Source organism: Pseudophryne corroboree, chromosome 5 (assembly GCF_028390025.1).
Source record: "Pseudophryne corroboree isolate aPseCor3 chromosome 5, aPseCor3.hap2, whole genome shotgun sequence".
Taxonomy (NCBI): domain Eukaryota; kingdom Metazoa; phylum Chordata; class Amphibia; order Anura; family Myobatrachidae; genus Pseudophryne; species Pseudophryne corroboree.
Window position 1 is genome coordinate 283,654,268 of NC_086448.1, and position 27,124 is coordinate 283,681,391.

Consider the following 27,124-nt stretch of genomic DNA (forward strand, 5'->3'; position numbering starts at 1 on the left):
ACATGTGGATGTTCCTGATCTTTTGGAGGCTATTAAGTTAATTCTGCAGATTACGGATGATCTCGAGCCATCCGTACCTCCTAAGAAACCAGATAGGTTCAAGCGTCAGAAGGTGATTAAACAAGTTTTACCTCACTCTGACCACCTAGTGGATATACGTCAGGAACCCTGGCAAAGCCCGGGTACAAAGTTTGTGCCTCAAAAGAAGATGCTGGCTCGCTATCCCCTCGCGCCAGAGCTGTGTAAGAATTGGGAAACGCCTCCTCCAGTAGACTCACATGTGGCTAGGATGGTGGTTTCCTCAGCTCTACCTGTCACTACAGTCACGTCTCTAAAAGAGCCAACGGATAAACGTGTCGAGGGTTGTCTAAAAGCGATTTACACCCTCACGGGTGCTGCACAAAGGCCCACTATTGCAGCTACATGGGCGGCAGAGGCCATTGAAGCATGGGCCTTGGAGTTACAGGCTGAAATCTCCTCTGACCATGCTAGACAATGCTTGTCATATATTGTCACAGCTTCTCGCTATATTAAAGGGGCGGCTTCTGATGCCGGTATCCTAGCAGTCAAGGCCTCTACTACGTCAGTCCTGGCTCGCAGGATATTGTGGCTGAGATCCTGGTCTGTGGATCTGGACTCTAGAAAAACCCTGGAGGTACTCCCTTTCAGGGGGATATTCTGTTTGGGGAGGACTTAAATAAGATTATGGCTGACTTGGCTACTGCCTGTCTGCCTAATACAGCTCCTTCTGTGTCGAAGGCCAAAGGCATGTCCTTTCGCCCCTTTCGTCCTTCAGGTAAAAGCAAAAGGTCAGGCGTACCATAAGCAGGCCCGCACTTCCAAACCTGGTAAGCCGAAGCCCAAAAGAGCCTGGGCTGCCCGTCAGCCAGCAGCCAAGACCGATAAGCCTGCCGCATGACGGGGCGGCCTCCCCCTGGGGGATCCCAGGGTGGGGGGCCGGCTTCTAGGGTATACCCAGGAATGGTTGAAGACCACTTCAGATGCCTGGGTACGGGAAGTCGTCACTCGAGGTTACGCCATAGCCTTCAAAAACCGACCCCCTCATCGATTTTGCCAGACAGACGTCCCTTCGGACCAGACAAAGGCAAACACTCTGCATTCGGTGGTACAGACCCTCCTGGATACAGGAGTCTTAGTACAGGTGCCTCTTGCTCAGAGGGGCCGGGGGTACTATTCTCCGCTGTTTCTAGTCCCGAAACCGAATGGGTCCTCCCGGCCCGTTCTCAACTTCAAGGCACTGAACAAATTTGTGAAGGTTTCCAAGTTCCGTATGGAAACCCTTCGCTCTATAGTTCTGGCCTTGGAACCTGGGGACTACATGGTCTCCCTGGACATACAGGATGCTTACCTGCATATTCCTATAGCAGTGTCACATCAACAATACCTGAGGTTCGCTATTGGCAACCTCCATTACCAGTTTCGGGCGTTACCTTTTGGTTTAACAACGGCTCCGCAAGTCTTCACCAAAGTTATGGCGGTGATGACGGTGGTACTCCGCCGTCAAGGGGTCAGGATACTGCCGTATCTGGACGACTTGTTAATCCTGGCAAATTCCCCAGATCTTCTCCTGCGTCATCTAGATATGACGGTCCGGTTTCTACAAGCCCACGGGTGGCTCATCAACTGGAAGAAATCCTCCCTGGTCCCTGCTCAGAGCATGGTGCATCTGGGAGCGCTGTTGGACACTCACAACCAGAGTTTGTTCTTGTCTCAGGAGAACGTCCTGAAACTTCAGGACAGGATTCGTTGCTTCCTTTCTCGTCCGCAAGTGTTGATACATTCGGCAATGCAGGTGCTGGGCCTCATGGTGTCAGCATTCGACATGGTGGAGTATGCTCAATTCCATTCTCGCCCCCTCCAGAAGCTGATTCTAGCCAAGTGGAAACGGCCTGCCTTACCGGATCAGGTCTCACATGATCTCTTTGACTCCGGAGGTCCGTCTGTCGCTGCTCTGGTGGCTCCTGGACCGACAATTGTGCAGAGGCTGTCCCTTCTGGATATCCAACTGGGTCCTGTTGACGACAGATGCCAGTCTAAGAGGTTGGGGCGCGGTGCTGGAGCAGCACTCCTTGCAGGGTCGGTGGACCAAGGAGGAATCTCTCCTCTCGATCAACATTCTGGAATTGCGGGCGGTCATCAATGCGTTGAACCTAGCCCAGCATTTGATTCAGAACCGTCCTGTTCAAGTACAGTCGGACAACGCCACCACAGTGGCTTACATAAATCATCAAGGCGGCACTCGAAGCCGTTTGGCAATGAAGGAAGCCTCACGGATTCTACGTTGGGCAGAACGCCATCTACCGGCAATATTCATTCCGGGAGTCCTGAATTGGGAAGCGGACTCTCTCAGTCGTCAGGACGTGCATGCCGGCGAGTGGGGCCTCCATCCAGAAGTGTTTCAACTCCTCGTGGAAAGGTGGGGTCTTCCAGATGTGGATCTGATGGCGTCTCGACACAATCACAAGGTTCCGGTCTTCGGAGCAAGGACAAGGGATCCTCAAGCAGCATGCGCTGGCAGTGCTGTGGAGGTTTCGGCTGCCGTACGTGTTCACTCCGGTGTCACTCCTGCCCAGGGTAATTCGGAAGTTCAATCAAGAAAAAGGAAATCTGCTTCTCATAACTCCGGCGTGGCCCAGACGGCACTGGTTCTCAGACCTGCAAGGCCTATCGTCAGAGCGTCCACTTCTACTTCCACAACGCCCAGATCTCCTCGTTCAGGGCCCCTGCGTTTACCAGGACCTAGCCCGGCTGTCTTTGACGGCGTGGCTCTTGAAGCTTCCGTCTTAAGAGCTAAGGGTTTTTCTGAAGAGGTCATTAAAACTATGTTGCGTGCCCGGAAACCGGCCTTTACTCGGATTTACCATCGGGTCTGGCATTCCTACTTTGTTTGGTGCGCATCTAACCATTATGACGCTTCCAAGTTTAGTACAGCCAAACTTTAGGCTTTTCTACAGCAGGGCCTAGATTTAGGCCTGCATCTGGCCTCCCTCAAGGTTCATATTTCTGCCTTGTCGGTGTGGTCTCAGAGAAAAATTGCGACTTTACCTGATGTTCATACTTTCACTCAGGGTGTGTTGCGTACTCCCTATGTCCCGCCTGTGGCTCCTTGGGACTTGTCGGTGGTTTTGGAGGCGTTGCAGGAGCCTCCATTTGAACCTCTTGGTTCAAGCTGACCTTAAGTGGCTTTCCCTTAAGGTGGTGTTCTTGCTGGCTATTGCCTCTGCTAGAAGAGTGTCGGATTTGGGTGCCTTGTCTTGTAGTTCCCCATATCTGATTTATCACCGTGACCGGGCGGTTCTTAGGACTCGTCCCGGATATTTACCTAAGGTGGTTTCTTCGTTCCACCTTAATCAGGAGATTGTGGTTCCAGCTTTTGTCTCTCCTGATTTGTCTCCCAAAGAACGGTCTTTGGATGTGGTACGGGCTCTCCGTACCTATGTGAAGCGAACTGCTTCTATTCGAAAGTCTGATTCTCTCTTTGTTTTGTTTGGATTTCACAAACGTGGCTGGCCTGCTCACAAACAGAGAAACACTAGAAAGGAAAGGATTGTCTCTTTGTTGGCGCACTTGTAAGAGAAAGGTAAGTATAATTAAAATTTAACTTTTATTTATCATACAATTAAAAGTGCCTGATGGTGTGAAAAATTACAAGACAAAAATTACAGACAATACATTGAATAAAATGAATATCAAATACACTTGTGTGTCTTTTTGATTTATGTTGCTTTTATATGTGTGCAAAAATTGGAACCAACTTCAAATATATTACAGGTTGAGTATCCCATATCCAAATATTCCGAAATACGGAATATTCCGAAATACAGACTTTTTGAGTGACAGTGAGATAGTGAAACCTTTGTTTTTTGATGGCTCAATGTACACAAACTTTGTTTAATACACAAAGTTATAAAAAGTATTGTATTAAATGACCTTCAGGTTGTGTGTATAAGGTGTATATGAAACATAAATGAATTGTGTGAATGTACACACACATTGTGCATTAAACAAAGTTATTAAAAAATATTGGCTAAAATGACCATCAGGCTGTGTGTATACGATGTATATGTAACAAATGCATTCTGTGCTTAGATTTAGGTCCCATCACCATGATATCTCATTATGGTATGCAATTATTCCAAAATACGGAAAAATCTGATATCCAAAATACCTCTGGTCCCAAGCATTTTGGATAAGGGATACTCAACCTGTATTGGAATTATACCCTTATTCACTAAAATACCCCATAAATGGCCTGACGGTATCTATTCAGGTTGCCAGCGGGTGTATAACAGTATCTAGTGATCAGTATACCCTAAAAATTGCCTGTCCATGTGGTATGAGATATATTGGAATACTGTAAGCCTAGTAATGCCCCACCTTTAATCAGAACTATCATAGCTTATGGTTGAGGCATACTGTAAATTGTTTATCATATGGGTATTGTATTCAATAACTTGTATGATATGAGTATTACTGATCCCATAAACGGTACAGTGTAATTTTACTATCCTTATATCATGTAGCTTGGTTAGAGTTAAATGCTCTCCAAATACAATAACCATATGATAAACAATTTACAGTATGCCTCAACCATAAACTATGATAGTTCTGATTAAAGGTGGGGCATTACTAGGCTTACAGTATTCCAATATATCTCATACCACATGGACAGGCAATTTTTAGGGTATACTGATCACTAGATACTGTTATACACCCGCTGGCAACCTGAATAGATACCGTCAGGCCATTTATGGGGTATTTCTCTATCGTCCTAAGTGGATGCTGGGGTTCCTGAAAGGACCATGGGGAATAGCGGCTCCGCAGGAGACAGGGCACAAAAAAGTAAAGCTTTTACCAGATCAGGTGGTGTGCACTGGCTCCTCCCCCTATGACCCTCCTCCAGACTCCAGTTAGATTTTGTGCCCGAACGAGAAGGGTGCAATCTAGGTGGCTCTCCTAAAGAGCTGCTTAGAGAAAGTTTAGCTTAGGTTTTTTACTTTACAGTGAGTCCTGCTGGCAACAGGATCACTGCAACGAGGGACTTAGGGGAGAAGTAGTGAACTCACCTGCGTGCAGAGTGGATTTGCTGCTTGGCTACTGGACACTAGCTCCAGAGGGACGATCACAGGTACAGCCTGGATGGTCACCGGAGCCGCGCCGCCGGCCCCCTTGCAGACGCTGAAGAGAGAAGAGGTCCAAAATCGGCGGCTGAAGACTCCTGAGTCTTCATAAAGGTAGCGCACAGCACTGCAGCTGTGCGCCATTTTCCTCTCAGCACACTTCACACAACAGTCACTGAGGGTGCAGAGCGCTGGGGGGGGCGCTCTGAGAGGCAAATAAAAACCTTATTAGAGGCAAAAAATACCTCACATATAGCCCACAGAGGCTATATGGAGATATTTAACCCCTGCCTAACTTCAAAAATAGCGGGAGACGAGCCCGCCGGAAAAGGGGCGGGGCCTATCTCCTCAGCACACAGCGCCATTTTCTCTCACAGAAAAGCTGGAGAGAAGGCTCCCAGGCTCTCCCCTGCACTGCACTACAGAAACAGGGTTAAAACAGAGAGGGGGGGCACGGATTTTGGCGATATTGTATATATATAAAAGATGCTATAAGGGAGAAACACTTATATAAGGTTGTCCCTATATAATTATAGCGTTTTTGGTGTGTGCTGGCAGACTCTCCCTCTGTCTCCCCAAAGGGCTAGTGGGTCCTGTCCTCTGTCAGAGCATTCCCGGTGTGTGTGCTGTGTGTCGGTACGTGTGTGTCGACATGTATGAGGACGATGTTGGTGAGGAGGCGGAGAAATTGCCTGTAATGGTGATGTCACTCTCTAGGGAGTCGACACCGGAATGGATGGCTTATTTAGAGAATTACGTGAGAATGTCAACACGCTGCAAGGTCGGTTGACGACATGAGACGGCCGACAATCTATTAGGACCGGTCCAGGCGTCTCAGAAACACCGTCAGGGGTTTTTAAAAAACGCCCATTTACCTCAGTCGGTCGACACAGACACAGACACGGACACTGAATACAGTGTCGACGGTGAATAAACAAACGTATTTCTCATTAGGGCCACACGTTAAGGGCAATGAAGGAGGTGTTACGTGTTTCTGATACTACAAGTACCACAAGAAAGGGTATTATGTGGGAGTGAAAAAACTACCTGTAGTTTTTCCTGAATCAGATAAAATAAAATGAAGTGTGTGATGATGCGTAGGGTTATCCCGATAGCAAATATTGGCGTTATACCCTTTCCCGCCAGAAATTAGGGTACGTTGAGAAACACCCCTTAGGGTGATAAGGCGCTCACACGCTTATCAAGTGGCGTTACCGTCTCCAGATACGGCCGCCCTCAAGGAGCCAGCTGATAGGAAGCTGGAAAAATATCCTACAAAGTATATACACACATACGGTGGTTATACTGCGACCAGCGATCGCCATCAGCCTGGAGATGCAGTGCTGGGTTGGCTTGGTCGGATTCCCTGACTGAAAATATTTTATTCATGTAGAGCATTTAATAGGATGCATTCTATATATATGTATGTGAGATGCACAGAGGGATATTTGCTCTCTGGCATCAAGATAAGTGCGTTGTCCATATCTCCCAGAAGATGTCAGGGACACGACAGTGGTCAGGTGATACAGATCCCATACGGCAGATGGAAGTATTGCTGTATAAAGGGAAGGAGTTATTTGGGGGTCGGTCCATCGGACCTGGGGACCACAGCAACAGCTGGGAAATCCAACCTTTTTTTACCCCAAGTTACATCTCAGCTAAAAAAGACACCGTCTTTTCAGCCTCAATCTTTCCTTTCCCATGAGGGCATGCAGGCAAAAGGCCAGTCATATCTGCCCAGACATAGAGGTAAGGGAAGTAGACTGCAGCAGGCAGCCCTTTCCCAGGAAAAGAAGCCCTCCACCGCGTCTGCCAAGTCCTCAGCATGACGCTGGGGCCGTGCAAGCGGACTCAAGGTGGGGGGGTAGTCTCAAGAGTCTCAGGGCGCAGTGGGATCACTCGCAAGTTGACCCCTAGATCGTACGAGTATTATCCCAGGGGTAAAGATTGGAGAGTCGAGACATCTTCTCCTCGCAGGTTCCTGAAGTCTGCTTTACCAACGGCTCCCTCCGACAGGGAGGCAGCATTGGAAACAATTCACAAGCTGTATATCCAGCAGGTGATAATCAAAGTACCCCTCCTACGACAAGGAAAAGGGTATTATTTTTCCACACTATATTGTGGTACTGAAGCCAGACGGCTTGGTGACACATAGTCTAAATCTAAAATGTTTTGAACACTTACATAAAAGGTTCAAATCGAGATAAAGTCACTCAGAGCAGTGATAGCGAACCGGAAAAAAGGGGACTATATGGTGTCCCTGGACATCAAGGATTACCTCCATGTCCAAATTTTGTCCTTCTCATCAAGGGTACCTCTGGTTCGTGGTACAGAACTGTCAATATCAGTTTCAGACGATGCCGTTTGAATTATCCACGGCACCCCGGGCCTTTTTACCAAGGTAATGGCCGAAAAGATGTTTCTTCAAAGAAAAAAGGCATCTAAATTATCCCTTACTTGCACGACCTAAAAAGGGCAAGTTCCAGAGAACAGTTGGAGGTCGGAAGAGCACTATCTAAAGTAGTTCTTCGACGGCACGACTGGATTCTAAATTTTCCAAGAATCGCAGCTGTTTTCCGACGATACGTCTGCTGTTCCTAGGGATGATTCTGGACACGGTTCAGAAAAAGGTTTTTCTTCCCGAGGAAAAAGCCAAGGAGTTATCCGACCTGTCAGGAACCTCCTAAGACCAGGAAAGGTGTCTGTACATCAATGCACAAGAGTCCTGGGAAAAATGGTGGCTTTTTACGAAGCAATTCCATTCGGCAGATTCCATGCAAGAATTTTCCAAAGGGATCTGTTGGACAAATGGTCAGGGTCGCATCCTCAGATGCACCTGCGAATAACCCTGTCGCCAAGGACAAGGGTATATCTTCTGTGGTGGTTGCAAAAGGCTCATCTATTGGAGGGCCGCAGATTCGGCATACAGGATTTGATCCTGGTGACCACGGACGCCAGCCTGAGAGGTTGGGGAGCAGTCACACAAGGAAGAAACTTCCAGGGGGTATGGACGAACCTGGAAAAGTCTCTTCACATAAACATTCTGGTACTAAGAGCAATCTAAAATGCTCTAAGCCAGGCGGAACCACTCCTGCAAGGAAAACCGGTGTTGATTCAGTCGGACAACATCACGGCGGTCGCCCATGTAAACAGACAGGGTGGCACAAGAAGCAGGAGTGCAATGGCAGAAGCTGCCAAGATTCTTCGCTGGGCGGAGAATCACGTAATAGCACTGTCAGCAGTGTTCTTCCCGGGCGTGGACAACTGGGAAGCAGACTTCCTCAGCAGACACGATATTCACCCGGGAGAGGGGGGTCTTCATCCAGAAGTCTTCCACATGCTAATAAACTGTTGGGAAAGACCAATGGTAGACATGATGGCGTCTCGCCTCAACAAGAAACTGGACAAGTATTGCGCCAGGTCAAGAGATCCACAGGCAATAGCTGTGGACGCACTGGTAACACCTTGGGTGTACAAATCAGTATATGTGTTTCCTCCTCTGCCTCTCATACCAAAGGTATTGAAGATTATACGGTGAGGAGGAGTAAGAACAATACTAGTGGCTCCGGATTGGCCAAGAAGGACTTGGTACCCGGAACTTCAAGAGTTGGTCACGGACGAACCGTGCCCTCTACTTCTGAGAAGGGACCTGCTACAACAGGGTCCCTGTCTCTTTCAAGACTTACCGCGGCTGCGTTTGACGGCATGGCGGTTGAACGCCAGATCCTAAAAGGGAAAGGCATTCCAGAAGAAGTCATTCCTACCTTGATTAAGGCAAGGAAGGAAGTCACCGCGAAACATTATCACCGCATTTGGCGAAAATATGTCGCGTGGTGCGAGGATCGGAGTGTTCCGACGGAGGAATTTCAACTGGGTCGTTTCCTACATTTCCTACAATCAGGATTGTCTATGGGTCTCAAATTGAGATCTATTAAGGTTCAAATTTCGGCCCTGTCAATATTCTTCCAAAAAGAATTGGCCTCAGTTCCTGAGGTACAGACTTTTGTTAAAGGAGTACTGCATATACAGCCTCCTGTGGTGCCTCCGGTGGCACCGTGGGATCTAAATGTAGTTTTAGATTTCCTCAAATTTCATTGGTTTGAACCATTGAAAAAGGTGGATTTTAAATATCTCACATGGAAAGTGACTATGTTACTGGCCCTGGCTTCCGCCAGGAGAGTATCTGAATTGGCGGCTTTATCTTATAAAAGCCCTTATCTAATCTTCCATTCGGATAGGGCAGAACTGAGGACTCGTCCGCATTTTCTCCCTAAGGTGGTATCAGCGTTTCACCTGAACCAACCTATTGTGGTGCCTGCGGCCACTGGCGACTTGGAGGACTCCAAGTTGTTGGACGTTGTCAGAGCCTTAAAAATATACATTTCAAGGACGGCTGAAGTCAGAAAATCTGACTCGCTGTTGATACTATATGCACCCAACAAGTTGGGTGCCCCTGCTTCTAAGCAGACGATTGCTCGTTGGATTTGTAACACAATTCAACTTGCTCATTCTGTGGCAGGCCTGCCACAGCCTAAATCTGTTAAGGCCCATTCCACAAGGAAGGTGGGCTCATCTTGGGCGGCTGCCCGAGGGGTCTCGGCATTACAATTCTGCCGAGCAGCTACGTGGTCGGGGGAAAACACGTTTGTAAAATTCTACAAATTTGATACCCTGGCAAAAGAGGACTTGGAATTCTCTCATTCGGTGCTGCAGAGTCATCCGCACTCTCCCGCCCGTTTGGGAGCTTTGGTATAATCCCCATGGTCCTTTCAGGAACCCCAGCATCCACTTAGGACGATAGAGAAAATAAGAATTTACTTACCGATAATTCTATTTCTCGGAGTCCGTAGTGGATGCTGGGCGCCCATCCCAAGTGCGGATTATCTGCAATACTGTACATAGTTATTGTTAACAAATTCGGGTTATATTGTTAAGGAGCCATCTTTAAGAGGCTCTTTCTGTTATCATACTGTTAACTGGGTTTAGATCACAAGTTGTACGGTGTGATTGGTGTGGCTGGTATGAGTCTTACCCGGGATTCAAATTGCCTCCCTTATTGTGTACGCTCGTCCGGGCACAGTACCTAACTGGAGTCTGGAGGAGGGTCATAGGGGGAGGAGCCAGTGCACACCACCTGATCTGGTAAAAGCTTTACTTTTTTGTGCCCTGTCTCCTGCGGAGCCGCTATTCCCCATGGTCCTTTCAGGAACCCCAGCATCCACTACGGACTCCGAGAAATAGAATTATCGGTAAGTAAATTCTTATTTTTAGTGAATAAGGGTATAATTCCAATAATATATTTGAAGTTGGTTCCTATTTTTGCACACATATAAAAGCAACATAAATCAAAAAGACACACAAGTGTATTTGATATTCATTTTATTCAATGTATTGTCTGTAATTTTTGTCTTGTAATTTTTCACACCATCAGGCACTTTTAATTGTATGATAAATAAAAGTTAAATTTTAATTATACTTCCCTTTCTCTTACAAGTGCGCCAACAAAGAGACAATCCTTTCCTTTCTAGTGTTTCTCTTCAACTTTTTTGTCTATGGCAACACCCCCGAAATAGCATTGTGAATTAATCTGTAATATTCAAAATTGGGGAACTTCACTATCTATTTATCTAATAAGAGTCTAGTGCAGAGGATTTCCATCTCCCTATTTCCTTAATCTACTGCTCACAAGCAGACCCTGGCCAGGTGGATTAGAATGGTGATTGCGCATGCTTATGTGAAGGCTGGTCTGTCAGCTCCTGTTCACATTACGGCCCATTCTACTCGGTCTGTTGGACCTTCTTGGGCGGCCCAACGTGGTGCGACCCTTGACCAATTGTGCAAGGCGGCTACGTGGTCCACCAGGAACACGTTCATAAGGTTCTATGCCTTCGATACTGCCGCTTCCCAGGATGCTTCCTTTGGACGCCGGGTTCTTGTGCCCGCTACAGTGCGTCCCCTCCCATAAGGAACTGCTTTAGGACATCCCCATTGTCCAGACTTGTGGAGCCCAGTGTACCCCGCAGCAGAAAACGAGTTTTATGGTAAGAACTTACCCTTGTTAAAACTCTTTCTGCGAGGTACACTGGGCTCCACAAGGCTCCCTGACGCACTTAGCTTCTTTGGGTTGATATGGCATTAGCCGCTGACACTTCTCTTGTCGTGAGAGTGTGGTGTATGTGGCTACTAACCGTTGTCGTCTCTTTTCCTGCTACTGCATTGGGCTGGTTAACTAAACTGAGCTCCTGTGCTGGGAGGCGGGGTTATAGAGGAGGCGGCGCTGTGCATTCTGGGAACAGTCAAAGCTTTTGAGCCTGTTGGTGCCTCGGATCAAGATCCTACTCTACACCCCATTGTCCAGACTTGTGTGGCCCAGTGTACCTCGCAGAAAGAGTTTTAACAAGGGTAAGTTCTTACCATAAAACTCGTTATTTTTACACTGCAATTTAGATTTAAGTTTGAACACACCCCATCCAAATCTATCTTTCTGCACGTTACATCTGCCCCACCTGCAGTGCAATATGGATTTGGCCAATTGCTAACTTTTTGAGTTTGCTATCAACTCTGAATAAATCCCCTAATCATTTCCAATGCTGGGTGCTTCTTAATCGCTTCTTTAAATAACCCACTCCCCATTTCAATCTCCCCATTAAAATGTTCATTAGGAACATGTAAATCTCATGGATCCGAATTACTGTGCAGGGTGTACTCCTTAATATTATAATTCGGTCTTTAGGTTCTCAGGCTGGCTCACAAGATTATGTATATGGGGGGTAATTCCAAGTTGATCGCAGCAGGAAATTTTTTAGCAGTTGGGCAAAACCATGTGCACTGCAGGGGGGCCAGATATAACATTTGCAGAGAGAGTTAGATTTGGGTGGGATATTTTGTTTCTATGCAGGGTAAATACTGGCTGCTTTATTATTACACTGCAATTTAGATTGCAGATTGAACACACCACACCCAAATATATCTCTCTGCACATGTTATATCTGCCTCCCCTGCAGTGCACATGGTTTTGCCCAATTGCTAACAAATTTGAAGCTGCGATCAACTCAGAATTACCCCCATGATTCACATATGTTATAGACCAAACAGAAAATGTAACAACTGAAAAACAAAGAAGAACCACCATGTAGGGAGGAAGGGTATCTCACAAACGTCAGGGCTCCGTATTGCAAGGGGAGTGGGGAATGGGGTGTGGGAGGGTTTCCATTACAATTTTAGTCTCGTGTGGTGACATTTCCCAGTCGATAACTTACTTAAGGACATTCTGTACTAGTATTCCAGCCACAACCCCCATTGTTGTTGGGAGACTTGCCGCACAGACTCCTTCCCGTTTCAATGTCTTTTCATCGATGTTTGCTGCAACCACTAGCGGAGGTGCACACTGGGGAAGACAAATATACTAGATGACAAAGGTCAATACATACTGTTATAATAACTAATAGTTTCTTTATAGCTCCCCAGCTGGTGGAAGGCAAGACTGTATAGAACCCTCCACCAGTGGTAATGCCAATCGCTTGCATCTCTGTAATTTTACATTGAAGATGCTGCAGTTGTGGAGAAGTTCCATGGGCAGAGCTTTCCACAAGTGGCACAATTCCTCAATCTAATAAAAACAATACAATATTATTTAGAGCTACTGAAACCGGTCTGTAACCTCACAGTCACAGGGAAGCGATGGGATTGCAGGGAAAAGGAAGTTACACCAAATAGACACTTTATATTAGTAGAGTCAACTTTTAAATGGGAGGAATATTAAAATAAACAAAAATCTTCCAGGTATCTACACAGGTAAATTGCCGCCAAGAATGATATGGGAGCATTTTACACGGGTGTAGTATGGTATGCTGGCGGCCAGGCTCCCGGCAACCAGCATACCAGCGCCGGGAGCCCGACCGCCGGCATACCGACAGCGTGGCGAGCGCAAATGAGCCCCTTGCGGGCTCGCTGTACTCGCCGCGCTGTGGGCATGGTGGCGCGCTACGCTATTTTATTCTCCCTCCAGGGGGGTCGTGGACCCCCACGAGGGAGAAAAAGTGTCAGTATGCCGGCTGTCGGGATTCCGACCACCCTTTTACACAAAGGAAGATTCTACAGGGGTGTGACTGTACTACACAAGTTTAAGAAAGTAAGCAACAAGTCTGACGTGAATATAGAGAAGTAGGGACAAATAGAATTCTAACGTGAACCTCCTGCCATTACAGTAACCATCTACATGATTCTACAAATGAACAGAATATGAAATACATGGTAAATACCGCAAAGCAGGCCGTCTCCCCAGGTTTAATAAGCTGAATGTGTCCAGACACTGCATTTTCACTGACTCCAGACTCCATCCACACTTGACCAAGCTCATTGCATGCCTTTAAATTAAACAAAACCATTCACAATCAGACATCTAAAGAGGTTGGAAAAATAATTGTATAACATAAGTTGTGTTAAATATAAAAAATAAATTATATATATGTGAAGTACTAGTATTAAAAAACAATAGGAGCACATCTATTTCTAAAAGCTATTTTATTATATGCTGTAATGTAAGTAAAGACAGTGGAACCAAGATTTTTCGGGTGCTAATTACTTGGGCCTGATGGACAGCAGCTTCTGTCTGCCCTGCACACGCTACTTGGACAGTGGTGGGTGCAGGAGGCTGCTGCAGCAGCAGCAGTGTCCTCTTGCTGTGAGGGTGGGGGGAGCGATTGCACTTATTACACCTCCCTTTGATCTGCTCCTGGCTGAACAATGCGGAGTCACAAACTTTGTTTCTCCTAAAGTTTTTATTGCAGGCCGCGCCCCCCAAAGTAGCCCGACCCTGAGTAGAGATCATTTCTCAGTGGCAGCAACGCGACCAAGGGACATAGGGAGTGTATGCATAGAGCACCTTATATGAATTCGCATTGTGCATGCATGTATCAAACTTTACGACTGGAGAGGCATACTACAGGTGTGAAGATGTGCTCTCGCATAGCCAAAGTTCAGCAAAGGCGTGTGGCTCATACAGGGCAGTAGCTACGCACATGTTACTGTTAGGAGGTATATGCTCTGCACCTGCTATAGAACAGGTGCAAATACACTGAGATTATAACTACTTCCTGTAGAATAGGTGGGTTATCAGTCGATGTGGAGGTATATGCATCGCCAGATGTGCGGAAATATGCAATTTCTGCAAAGACCATTTTAAATAATTACATCACTCGGAAAATAGGCTTACAGTGTTAATTGCCATGCGTGCTTCAAAGTTGTCGACACAGCTAAGTACAAGGTCTACGGGTTCCCCTTCTTTTAAACCAGCTTTGCTAAATAAACAGGAAAGGTAACCTTAATTTGTGAATTAAAAGAATTTAAAACAAAACAACAACAAAAGGTATCAAACAAGTGGCATTTAATACAAATGAGGTCATGCCTGTTTATGTACATTCACTGTGGAGATAGTGGTATGGTTATCAAGGAGAGTAAAAAATATTTAAAACAAAAAAAGGTTTGAAAGGTCTTTACTGGTTCAGTGTGAAAAAAAAAAAAAAAGAATAAAATAAAAAATATTAAGGGCATGAACAGTACAATATAATTGTACAGTTTAGCATTGGTAAGAACCATTAAGTAAATATGTACATAATATCCCTCTACCTTATTCTGTCCATGAAATGTTGGAAGTTGTCTATAGTTGTTATGTTGTAGTTATTAACCTCAAACTGGACATCAGGATTTATATTCCTATAACAAAGTGAAATAGCAAGTCATAAAGCGCTCATCGTAGCCAGCCCTGGGGAACAACACGCTGCACGTCACAGATGTTTGGGTTTCTGTTACACATCGATTTTCCTGCACCACAAAGTAAACAAACAAATGCCATCTGAACTATAATTTTAACCCTAATACTAAATTAGTATTTATTCTTGTTTTAATAAAAATAACGCTATCCACATCAGTGTTAGAAATGAATATAAAGTCAGAGCTTATTCCTAGCACTACTATCCCTGGCAAGTAGCCCCAACACATGTATACAAATGTGCAACTGAAGTTTACAGATAGGTGATAATTCCAGGATGAGAATAAAGGAATTTTAGCCAAATAAACTTCTTAATCTATCTGTGACGTATGCATGGTAAAAGCATGATGGAATGTATTCCTTTGTGTGTGTGTTCACCAATGCACCACGTGTTTTACCCAGGAATATGAGTGCATAACGAACACACAAGATACGCGTCTTCAAACACTGGGGCAGATGTATTAACCTGCAGGAAGCATAAGGAAGTGATAAACCAGTGATATGTGCAAGGTGATAAAGCCACCAGCCAATCAGCTCCAATATGTAAATTAATAGTTAGGATCTGATTGGCTGGTGCCTTTAACACATTGCACATATCACTGGTTTATCACTTCCGTATGCCTTCTCCAGGTTAATACATCTGCCCCACTGGGCCTAATTCAGACCTGATCGCTGTTGTGTGAAATCACACAGTGGCCAACTTATGAAATGACTGCGCAGGAGCAAGCCCAAACAGCGACAGGATGGTGCAAAAATGTAGATCGCTAGGCGTACGCAAGGTGATTGACAGGAAGGGGACGTTTGTGGCCATTTTCTGGGAGGGTCAGGAAAAACGCAGGCGTTCCCAATCGTTTTCAGGGAGGATGTGTGACGTCAGCTCCGGCCCCCATCATCCTATTTGTATTGCACTGTAGGAGTAAGTCCTGGGCTACGCACAGACTGGAAAAATCATTAGATGGTGAGTGAGTTGTGAACGGATTTGCAGCTGTCTGGCAAACGTTTCGCACGGCGTACACATGCATTCGCACACTTGCATGGGGCGGGTTTTCACTCTCAATAGGCGGCAGCTATCTGATCACTCCTCTGCGTTTTTACAGAGGTCTGCGATCAGGTCTGAATCAGGACCATTATCCATTCCTAAAGTCCTTTCTCCTGAGGTGCGTGCACACTGGCCAATATATCGGCCGCTATATTGCGGGTCTGTCGGTCAGTGTGTACAAGCAATATGTCTGTGAACTCAGTCGTTCACAGACACATTGAGTCGACCCCGCTGCACAGCCAACGGCCATCGTTAGATATATTGGCACGTCAGTGTGTGTGTACGGGCGGTCAGTACACAAGCTGCCGGAGCCAGCGGTGACTGACAGCTGAACTTGGCAGGCGTGTGTAAATGCCCGCCCAGTTCATGACGTCAGTCCCTGACGGATCGGGCAGTGTGTATGCACAGCACACTGCCCAATCCGGCTACAGATATATCTGCAGATATATCTGTAGGTGTGTACCCAGCATTAGTATTCTGTGAAAACGTAATAAAACAGGTCAGTGCAATCTCTACATAGAGTAACTTACCTCAATGTGTGCTCTGCAGCCTCAACTTTGCTAAGACCAGCCTGATGTGGCTGGAAGAAGAGTCGGTTCATATTTGCCAGTTCCACCTTGTCATAATCAAACAGCAGTAGCTGAAAATAAAAAAAGGTTTGCTTTAAGACTTGAGAAACATAAATTTGCAGGAGAGAAAGCATGTTCTAGACTAGGCCTGGCTAACCTGTGGCTCTACAGATGTTGTGAAACTACACATCCCAGCATGCCCTGAACAGTTTTAGCATTCCCTAATAGCAAAACTGTGGCAAGGCATGATGGGACTTGTATTTTTGCAACAGTTGGAGAGCCACAAGTTGGCCAGGTCTGTTCTAGATCTAGACCACCAGTGCAGAGCCTTTTTTTGCTTTCATGCTTTAAAGCTGGTTCCCCCAGCATGCTGTTTACCAGAGATACCAAAAGAAGCGATTAGATGCCATTGCAACGGTGTGGAACCACACTAACTAGCGGGTAATTGAATTAACTCCTATATCATAATCAGGGAAAATTTAGCAAATCTTGGAGGGATAAAATACGAACCAATCAGTTGGTAACTGTCCTGTTTCTAGCACCACCTGTTAAAAGACAGTTAAGTTGATTGGTTGTTACTTTATCACAGCTCACCATTTTGATACTAATCCACAGATGAAGCAGTACAGGACTAAACAAATAAATCTGTTACAAGTAAAATAGGATTTTAATACCTACCGGTAAATCCTTTTCTCGTAGTCGATAAGGGATATTGGGGACACATTAGTATGATGGGGTATAGACGGGTGCTCTTTAAATTTCTTCAACTGGGTGTGCTGGCTCCTCCCCTCTATGCCCCCTCCCACACGCAGTTATAGGTAAAACAGTGCACGAAGGAGAAAGGACATACTTGAGAGAAGTAACTAAACAACAAATAGTGGCGAGATTCATACACCAGCACACCACAACAAAACTTGACCAGCAACGGCTGGTAACAAAACAGCAACAGTTGAAACGGTAACCATATTAGATAACCTGCAGAAAGTCACCGCACAGAGGCAGGCGCCCAATATCCCTTATGGACTACGAGAAAAGGATTTACCGATAAGTATTAAATTCCTATTTTCTGTAGCATCCATAAGGGATATTGGGGACACATTAGTATGATGGGGGATGTCCCAAAGCTTCAAGAACGGGCGGAGACATCTGCAGCATCGCCTGCCCAAACTGGGTATCTTCTTTGGCCAGGGTATCAAACTTGGAGAACTTCACAAAGGTGATCTTCCCCGACCAGGTACCCGCTCGGCACAGTTGCAGGGCCGAGACTTCACGGGCAGCCGCCCAGGAAGACCCCACCGATCTTGTACAGTGGGCCTTCAGAGACTGTGGAACAGGTAAGGCTGCCGACACATATGCTTGCTGAATAGTGAGCCTAAGCCAACGAGCAATGGACTGCTTTGAAGCAGAGCAACCCTTTTTGCTGTGTATCATATAGCACGAACAAAGAATCCATCGTTCTGATCAGAGCCGTCCTTTTGACATAGATCTTCAAGGCTCACACAGCAACCTATGCCTCCGGAGGGGCAGAAGTGCCAGAACTTGACGGGTTCACAATAGGTTGATTCAAGTGGAACGCAGCGAAGACCTTCGTCAGGAACTGCTGCCTAGTCCTGAACTCCGCTCTGTCCTCGTAAAAGACCAAGTAGGTACTTTTACACGATAAGGCCCCCAATTCTGAAACACGTCTAACAGAAGCCAGGGCCAGCAATATCACCGCCTTCCACGCAAGGTACTTTTCATCTGCTCAACAGAGGTTCAAACCAGGAGGACTGTAGAAATGTCAACATCACATCCAAATCCCAAGGTGCCGTGGGCAGCACAAACGGAGGTTGTATGTGAAGCACCCCTTGCAAGAAGGTGCGAACTTCAGGCAACACAGCCAACTTCTTTTGGAAGAAGATTGAAAGAGCAGAAATCTGGACTTTTAGGGAACCCAGCCTTAAGCCTTTAGCCACACCACCCTGCAGGAAGTGGAGGAACCTCCCCAAGTGGAACTCTGCAGGCCGATATGTGCGCTCATCGCACTAGGAGACATATCTCCTCCAGATATGATAGTGTCTTGACGTCACAGGCTTTCTGGCTTGCACCATGGTGGCATTCACCTTCTTGGAAAGTACCTTATGAGCTAGGATGTTCCGCTCAACTTCCATGCCGTCAAACGAAGCCGCCGTAAGTCCGGATAGACGAACGGTCCTTGCTGAAGAAGATCCCTTCTTATTGGCAAAGGCCAAGGGTCTTCTACGGATATGCCCAGAAGATCAGCGTACCAAGGTCGCCGAAGCCAATCCGGGGCAATCAGGATTGCCTGCTCTCCTTGCACACCCTTGGGATAGACGGAATCGGAGGAAAAGATAGACCAGCCGGTAAGGCCAAGGTGTCGTCACTGCATCCACTGCGCTCGTCTGAGGGTCTATGGTTCGCGAGCAATAACAGCTAAGTTTCTTGTTGAGGCGAGATGCCATTATGTCGATCTGTGGGCTTACCCACCTGTCGATGATCTGTTGAAACACCTGGAGGTGTAGACCCCACTCTCCTGGGTGGAGATCGTGACGACTCAGGAAGCCCGCTTCCTAGTTGTCCACACCCGGAATGAAGATTTCGGACAGTGCTCTTGCATTTCTTTCTGCCCAGAGGAGAATCCTCGACACCTCTCGCATGCAGGCCCTGCTTTTCATTCCTCCTTGTCGATTGATATACACCATAGCCGTGACATTGTCCGACTGTACCTTGATCGCATGATCCGTGAGCAGAGGGGAGGCCTGAATCAGAGCATTGTAAATAGCCCTAAGTTCCAGAATGTTGATCGGAAGTAGGGCCTCTTAGGCAGACCACCTGCCCTGGAACTGCACCCCTTGGGTGACAGCTCCCCATCCTCTCAGACTTGCATCCGTCGTGAGGAGGATCCAATCCTGAATCCCGAAGCGTCGACATTCCAGGAGATAGGAAGACTGTAGCCACCACAGGAGTGAAATCCTGGCCCGGGGTGACCGTTGTATCATCCGGTGAATCAGAAGATGTGAACCGGACCACTTGTTCAGGCTATCCAATTTAAAAAGGTCTGGCATGGAACCTTCCATACTGGATCGCCTCGTACAAGGCTACTATCTTCCCCAACAATTTTATGCAAAAGATGAATGGATGCAGGTCGGAGAACCATGCAAACCATTTCCTGGAGTGTTCTCGCTTTGTCCTCTGGGAGGAACATTTTCTGTGCTACATTATCCAGTAGCATTCCCAGAAACAGGAGCTGCTGAAATGGCTCCAGGTGAGACTTATGTAGATTGAGGATTCACCCATGTCGTGACAGAAGTTGGATAGTGCGATCTATATGGAGCAATAGAAGCTCCCTGGAACTCGTGTTTATCAGGAGATCGTCAAGGTAAGGGACCACATTGACCCCCTGGACCCGGAGCTGTAACATCCTTTCCACCATCACCTTTGTGAACACCCTCTGAGCTGTGGACAGGCCAAAGGGTAATGCCTGGAACTGGTAGTGATCGTTCAGCAGGGCAAACCTCAGTTAGGCCTGATGAGGAGGCCAAATCGGGATATGGAGATAGTAGTCCTTGATATCCAGGAATTCCTGTTCTTCCAGGCCTGTAATCACTGCTCTCAAAGATTCCATCTTGAACTTGAAAACTTTCAGGTAAGGGTTCAAGGACTTCAGAGTCATAATGGGTCTTACTTACCCGTCCGATTTCGGCACTACGAACAGATTGGAGTAGTAACCCTGTCCTTGTTGTTGTAGTGGTACTGGAACAAAGACCTGGGACTGAACCAGCTTGTTGGTGGCCAGCAGCAGCATATCACGCGTATGCTCCAAAGCTGGTAAGCTTGATTTGAAAAATCATTGCAGAGGAGCACCGTCGAATTCCAGCTTGTATCCGTGATAGATGAGGTCCCATACCCAGGCACCCTGGCAGGAACTTTCCCAGATGTGGCTAAAGTGACGCAACCGAGCTCCCACCTAGAGATCCCCTTGGGGTGGGCCGGCACAGTCATGCTGAAGCTTCAGTGGAAGCTGCACTGGTGCCCTGTTCCTGAGAGCCGGCAACGGCTGATTTCTTAGGCTTACCTCTGGTGGCTCTAGCTGCGTTGGAGGCCCCTTTGGCCCTAGATCGAAGTCTGGTGGACCGAAAGGACTGAGTAAACAGTCCCGGATAGGTACGTCTAGCTGGTGGGGCCCTTGAGGGAAGAAACATGGATTTTCCAGCAGTAACCTTAGAAATCCACGCGCCCAATTAGCCCCTGAAGAGCCATTCCCCTGTAAAGGGAAGGGATTCCACATTACGTTTGGATTCTGCGTCCGCAATCCACTGACGCAACCACATTGCCCTGCGTGCTGACACTGCCATAGCAGTAGTCCTAGCATTAATATTGCCAATCTCTTTGAGCGAGTCAGAGGACACGTGCCGCGTCCTGAATGTGTTTAAGGAGAGGCACTGTAGTAACCAGGGTCATATCCTCAGAGAAGCCCTCCTGAATTTGAGTAGCCCACGTATGACTAGCATGTGTAATCCAGCAACCTGCTATGACCGGAGTCACATTTAAATACAGAAAGGAGGATCACAAATTATATGTGATCTAAGGTGTGGTGATTACCTGCAGGAATAATCACCAATAATGTTTTCGAGTGAGTGTGTGTATATATATATATATATATATATATATATATATATATATGTGTGTATATATATATATATATATATATATATATATATATATATATATATATATATATATATATATATATATATATATATATATATATATATATATATATATATATATATATATATATATAGTCCATGGAAGGAGACGAAATAAATGCACTTTCTGCTTTGATTAACTTGGAAGTGAAAGTCTCTGAGTGCCGCCGTCTCTCTCCATCATATATATATATATATATATATATATATATATATATATATATATATATATATATATATATATATATATATATATATATATATATATATATATATATTTGTATTCTTTTCAGCCGAGATGCGACAACATGTTTGACAGGCAGTATCCTGCATTCGACCTCAATAGACCAGGCTGGGGGAGATCTGTAGACCATAAACTTTGCGATGACATGTGCAAGGACCAGACCAGAGGTTATAAATACTGATAAGGGGGAGATGGCCAGATCAATTACATGTTTAGATAACGGAGCCGAAACTTCCTGGCTAGTCATAAAGCTGTCCAGGGGTGACAAGGTACAAATCCTCCCAGACCTCATTCTCTTTGAAGGAGATTTCAATGCCTTTGGGCTACACCCCCTCCCCTTCTCCTGTGTTTCTTTCTATCACCAACAAAATGTAAACCTGGTGTAGGTGTTTTTTACAGCAGGAAAGTGGTTAAAAATCCCAAGGGAGGGGGCCTGATGAAGCTGGAGACTATGGGGTATATGCAATTGCGGTCGAATTCCCGAAATTGTCGAATTTCGGGTCATTTTCGACCCAAAAAAAAAAATCGCCTATGCAATTCAGTGCTTTCCGACCAAAAAACGGACTTTCAAAATTCGACTTTTTGAAATTCGACTTTTTGCAAATTCGACTTTTCTGCAATGATATAAGTGCTGCAATTCGACCAAAGCATATTCAATTCAAGTTTGGAAATTCGACAGCAGTGCTTTTAGACAGCAAATTCGTCATTTTCAATCCGCCACACTTTGGAGGGTGAAAACAAATAAAAAAAATTTAAACATGTTTTTTTTTGTGTTTTTTTTGGGGGGAATAGCAGATCTATTTATATTAGAAGGGATTAGGTACTTTTTTTTTTTTTTTTGGAGGCACAAATATTATTTATATATTTTTTAAAATATTATTATTATTATTTTTATTTTTTTTTATGCTGGAACGGTGAAATCAAAAAAAAAAATGGCATGGGGTCCCCCCTCCAAAGCATAACCAGCCTCGGGCTCTTCAAGCTGGTCCTGGTTCTAAAAATGCGGGGGGAAAATTGACAGGGGATCCCCCGTATTTTTAAAACCAGCACCGGGCTCTGCGCCTGGTGCTGGTGCCAAAAATACGGGGGACAAAAAGAGTAGGGGTCCCCCGTATTTTTAACACCAGCATCGGGCTCCACTAGCTGGACAGATAATGCCACAGCCGGGGGTCACTTTTATGCCGTGCCCTGCGGCCGTGGCATTAAATATCCAACTAGTCACCCCTGGCCGGGGTACCCTGGGGGAGTGGGGACCCCTTCAATCAAGGGGTCCCCCCCCCCCCAGCCACCCAAGGGCCAGGGGTGAAGCCCGAGGCTGTCCCCCCCCATCCAATGGGCTGCGGATGGGGGGGCTGATAGCCTTTTGTGATAATAAAAAGATATTGTTTTTTCCAGTAGTACTACAAGTCCCAGCAAGCCTCCCCCGCAAGCTGGTACTTGGAGAACCACAAGTACCAGCATGCGGGAGAAAAACGGGCCCGCTGGTACCTGTAGTACTACTGGGAAAAAAATACCCAAATAAAAATAAGAATTTACTTACCGATAATTCTATTTCTCGGAGTCCGTAGTGGATGCTGGGGTTCCTGAAAGGACCATGGGGAATAGCGGCTCCGCAGGAGACAGGGCACAAAAAGTAAAGCTTTAGGATCAGGTGGTGTGCACTGGCTCCTCCCCCTATGACCCTCCTCCAAGCCTCAGTTAGGATACTGTGCCCGGACGAGCGTACACAATAAGGAAGGATTTTGAATCCCGGGTAAGACTCATACCAGCCACACCAATCACACTGTACAACCTGTGATCTGAACCCAGTTAACAGTATGATAACAGCGGAGCCTCTGAAAAGATGGCTCACAACAATAATAACCCGATTTTTGTAACTATGTACAAGTATTGCAGATAATCCGCACTTGGGATGGGCGCCCAGCATCCACTACGGACTCCGAGAAATAGAATTATCGGTAAGTAAATTCTTATTTTCTCTATCGTCCTAGTGGATGCTGGGGTTCCTGAAAGGACCATGGGGATTATACCAAAGCTCCCAAACGGGCGGGAGAGTGCGGATGACTCTGCAGCACCGAATGAGAGAACTCCAGGTCCTCCTTAGCCAGGGTATCAAATTTGTAGGATTTTACAAACGTGTTTGCCCCTGACTAAGTAGCCGCTCTGCAAAGTTGTAAAGCCGAGACCCCTCGGGCAGCCGCCCAAGATGAGCCCACCTTCCTTGTGGAATGGGCATTTACATATTTTGGCTGTGGCAGGCCTGCCACAGAATGTGCAAGCTGAATTGTATTACACATCCAACTAGCAATAGTCTGCTTAGAAGCAAGAGCACCCAGTTTGTTGGGTGCATACAGGATAACAGCAAGTCAGTTTTCCTGACTCCAGCCGTCCTGGAACCTATATTTTCAGGGCCCTGACAACATCTAGCAACTTGGAGTCCTCCAAGTCCCTAGTAGGCGCAAGGCACCACAATAAGCTGGTTCAGGTGAAACACTGACACCACCTTAGGGAGAGAACTGGGGACGAGTCCGCAGCTCTGCCCTGTCCGAATGGACAAACAGATATGGGCTTTTTTGAGAAAAAAACCACCAATTTGACACTCGCCTGGCCCAGGCCAGGGCCAAGAGCATGGTCACTTTTCATGTGAGATGCTTCAAATCCACAGATTTGACTGGTTTTAAACCAATGTGATTTGAGGAATCCCAGAACTACGTTGAGATCCCACAGTGCCACTGGAGGCACAAAAGGGGGTTGTATATGCAATACTCCCTTGACAAACTTCTGGACTTCAGGAACTGAAGCCAATTCTTTCTGGAAGAAAATCGACAGGCCCGAAATTTGAACCTTAATGGACCCCAATTTGAGGCCCATAGACACTCCTGTTTGCAGGAAATGCAGGAATCGACCGAGTTGAAATTTCTTCGTGGGGCCTTCCTGGCCTCACACCACGCAACATATTTTCGCCCCATGTGGTGATAATGTTGTGCGGTCACCTCCTTCCTGGCTTTGACCAGGGTAGGAATGACCTCTTCCGGAATGCCTTTTTCCCTTAGGATCCGGCGTTCCACTGCCATGCCGTCAAACGCAGCAGCGGTAAGTCTTGGAACAGACATGGTACTTGCTGAAGCAAGTCCCTTCTTAGCGGCAGAGGCCATAAGTCCTCTGTGAGCATCTCTTGAAGTTCCGGGTACCAAGTCCTTCTTGGCCAATCCGGAGCCATGAGTATAGTTCTTACTCCTCTACGTCTTATAATTCTCAGTACCTTAGGTATGAGAAGCAGAGGAGGGAACACATACACCGACTGGTACACCCACGGTGTTACCAGAACGTCCACAGCTATTGCCTGAGGGTCTCTTGACCTGGCGCAATACCTGTCCCGTTTTTTGTTCAGACGGGACGCCATCATGTCCACCTTTGGTATTTCCCAACGGTTCACAATCATGTGGAAAAACTTCCCGATGAAGTTTCCACTCTCCCGGGTGGAGGTCGTGCCTGCTGAGGAAGTCTGCTTCCCAGTTTCCATTCCCGGAATGAAACACTGCTGACAGTGCTATCACATGATTTTCCGCCCAGCGAAAAGTCCTTGCAGTTTTTGCCATTGCCCTCCTGCTTCTTGTGCCGCCCTGTCTGTTTACGTGGGCGACTGCCGTGATGTTTTTCCCACTGGATCAATACCGGCTGACCTTGAAGCAGAGGTCTTGCTAAGCTTAGAGCATTATAAAATTACCCTTAGCTCCAGTATATTTATGTGGAGAAAAGTCTCCAGACTTGATCACACTCCCTGGAAATTTTTTCCTTGTGTGACTGCTCCCCAGCCTCTCGGGCTGGCCTCCGTGGTCACCAGCATCCAATCCTGAATGCCGAATCTGCGGCCCTCTAGAAGATGAGCACTCTGTAACCACCACAGGAGAGACACCCTTGTCCTTGGATATAGGGTTATCCGCTGATGCATCTGAAGATGCGATCCGGACCATTTGTCCAGCAGATCCCACTGAAAAGTTCTTGCGTGAAATCTGCCGAATGGAATTGCTTCGTAGGAAGCCTCTTTTCCTGGTTTTAGGAGGTTCCTGACTAGCTCGGATAACTCCCTGGCTTTCTCTTCCGGGAGAAACACCTTTTTCTGGACTGTGTCCAGAATCATCCCTAGGCACAGCAGACGTGTCGTCGGGAACAGCTGCGATTTTGGAATATTTAGAATCCACCCGTGCTGTTGTAGCAGTATCCGAGATAGTGCTACTCCGACCTCCAACTGTTCCCTGGACTTTGCCCTTATCAGGAGATAGTCCAAGTAAGGGATAATTAAGACGCCTTTTCTTTGAAGAAGAATCATCATTTCGGCCATTACCTTGGTAAAGACCCGGGGTGCCGTGGACAATCCAAACGGCAGCGTCTGAAACTGATAGTGACCGTTCTGTACCACGAACCTGAAGTACCCTTAGTGAGAAGGGCAAATTTGGGACATGGAGGTAAGCATCCCTGATGTCCCGGGACACTATATAGGCCCCTTCTTCCTGGTTCGTTATCACTGCTCTGAGTGACTCCATCTTGATTTGAACCTTTGTAAGTGTTCAAATTTTTTTAGATTTAGAATAGGTCTCACCTAGCCTTCTGGCTTCAGTACCACAATATAGTGTGGAATAATACCCCTTTCCTTGTTGTAGGAGGGGTAATTTGATTATCACCTGCTGGGAATACAGCTTGTGAATTGTTTCCCATACTGCCTCCTTGTCGGAGGGAGACCTTGGTAAAGCAGACTTCAGGAGCCTGCGAGGGGGAAACGTCTCGACATTCCAATCTGTACCCCTGGGATGCTACTTGTAGGATCCAGGGGTCCTGTACGGTCCCAGCGTCATGCTGAGAGCTTGGCAGAAGCGGTGGAAGGCTTCTGTTCCTGGGAATGGGCTGCCTGCTGCAGTCTTCTTCCCTTTCCTCTATCCCTGGGCAGATATGACTCTTATAGGGACGAAAGGACTGAGGCTGAAAAGACGGTGTCTTTTTCTGCAGAGATGTGACTTAGGGTAAAAACGGTGGATTTTCCAGCAGTTGCCGTGGCCACCAGGTCCGATGGACCGACCCCAAATAACTCCTCTTCCTTTATACGGCAATACACCTTTGTGCCGTTTGGAATCTGCATCACCTGACCACTGTCGTGTCCATAAACATCTTGTGGCAGATATGGACATCGCACTTACTCTTGATGCCAGAGTGCAAATATCCCTCTGTGCATCTCGTATATATAGAAATGCATCCTTTAAATGCTCTATAGTCAATAAAATACTGTCCCTGTCAAGGGTATCAATATTTTTAGTCAGGGAATCCGACCAAGCCACCCCAGCTCTGCACATCCAGGCTGAGGCGATCGCTGGTCGCAGTATAACACCAGTATGTGTGTATATACTTTTTATGATATTTTCCAGCCTCCTGTCAGCTGGCTCCTTGAGGACGGCCCTATCTATAGACGGTACCGCCACTTGTTTTGATAAGCGTGTGAGCGCCTTATCCACCCTAAGGGGTGTTTCTCCTTTAATTTATCTGATTCAGGAAAAACTACAGGTAGTTTTTTCACATCCCACATAATACCCTCTTTTGTGGTACTTGTAGTATCAGAAATATGTAACACCTCCTTCATTGCCCTTAACATGTAACGTGTGGC

At 46.5% G+C, this 27,124-nt stretch overlaps 1 protein-coding gene across 2 annotated transcripts in view; it reads right to left on the reverse strand.

Annotated features, from left to right (window-relative positions):
- The window catches only part of UBA5 (ubiquitin like modifier activating enzyme 5), a 96,013-nt gene that overhangs the window by 16,154 nt on the left and 52,735 nt on the right, over positions 1–27,124 (reverse strand). For both annotated transcript variants that reach the window (XM_063922386.1, XM_063922387.1), the window contains 5 exons: positions 16,480–16,589; positions 14,769–14,855; positions 14,356–14,440; positions 13,403–13,507; positions 12,401–12,528 (listed from right to left, as the gene is read on the reverse strand). In XM_063922386.1, coding sequence (XP_063778456.1) covers positions 12,401–12,528; positions 13,403–13,507; positions 14,356–14,440; positions 14,769–14,855; positions 16,480–16,589 — 515 coding nt within the window. The remainder of the gene's footprint in view (positions 1–12,400; positions 12,529–13,402; positions 13,508–14,355; positions 14,441–14,768; positions 14,856–16,479; positions 16,590–27,124) is intronic.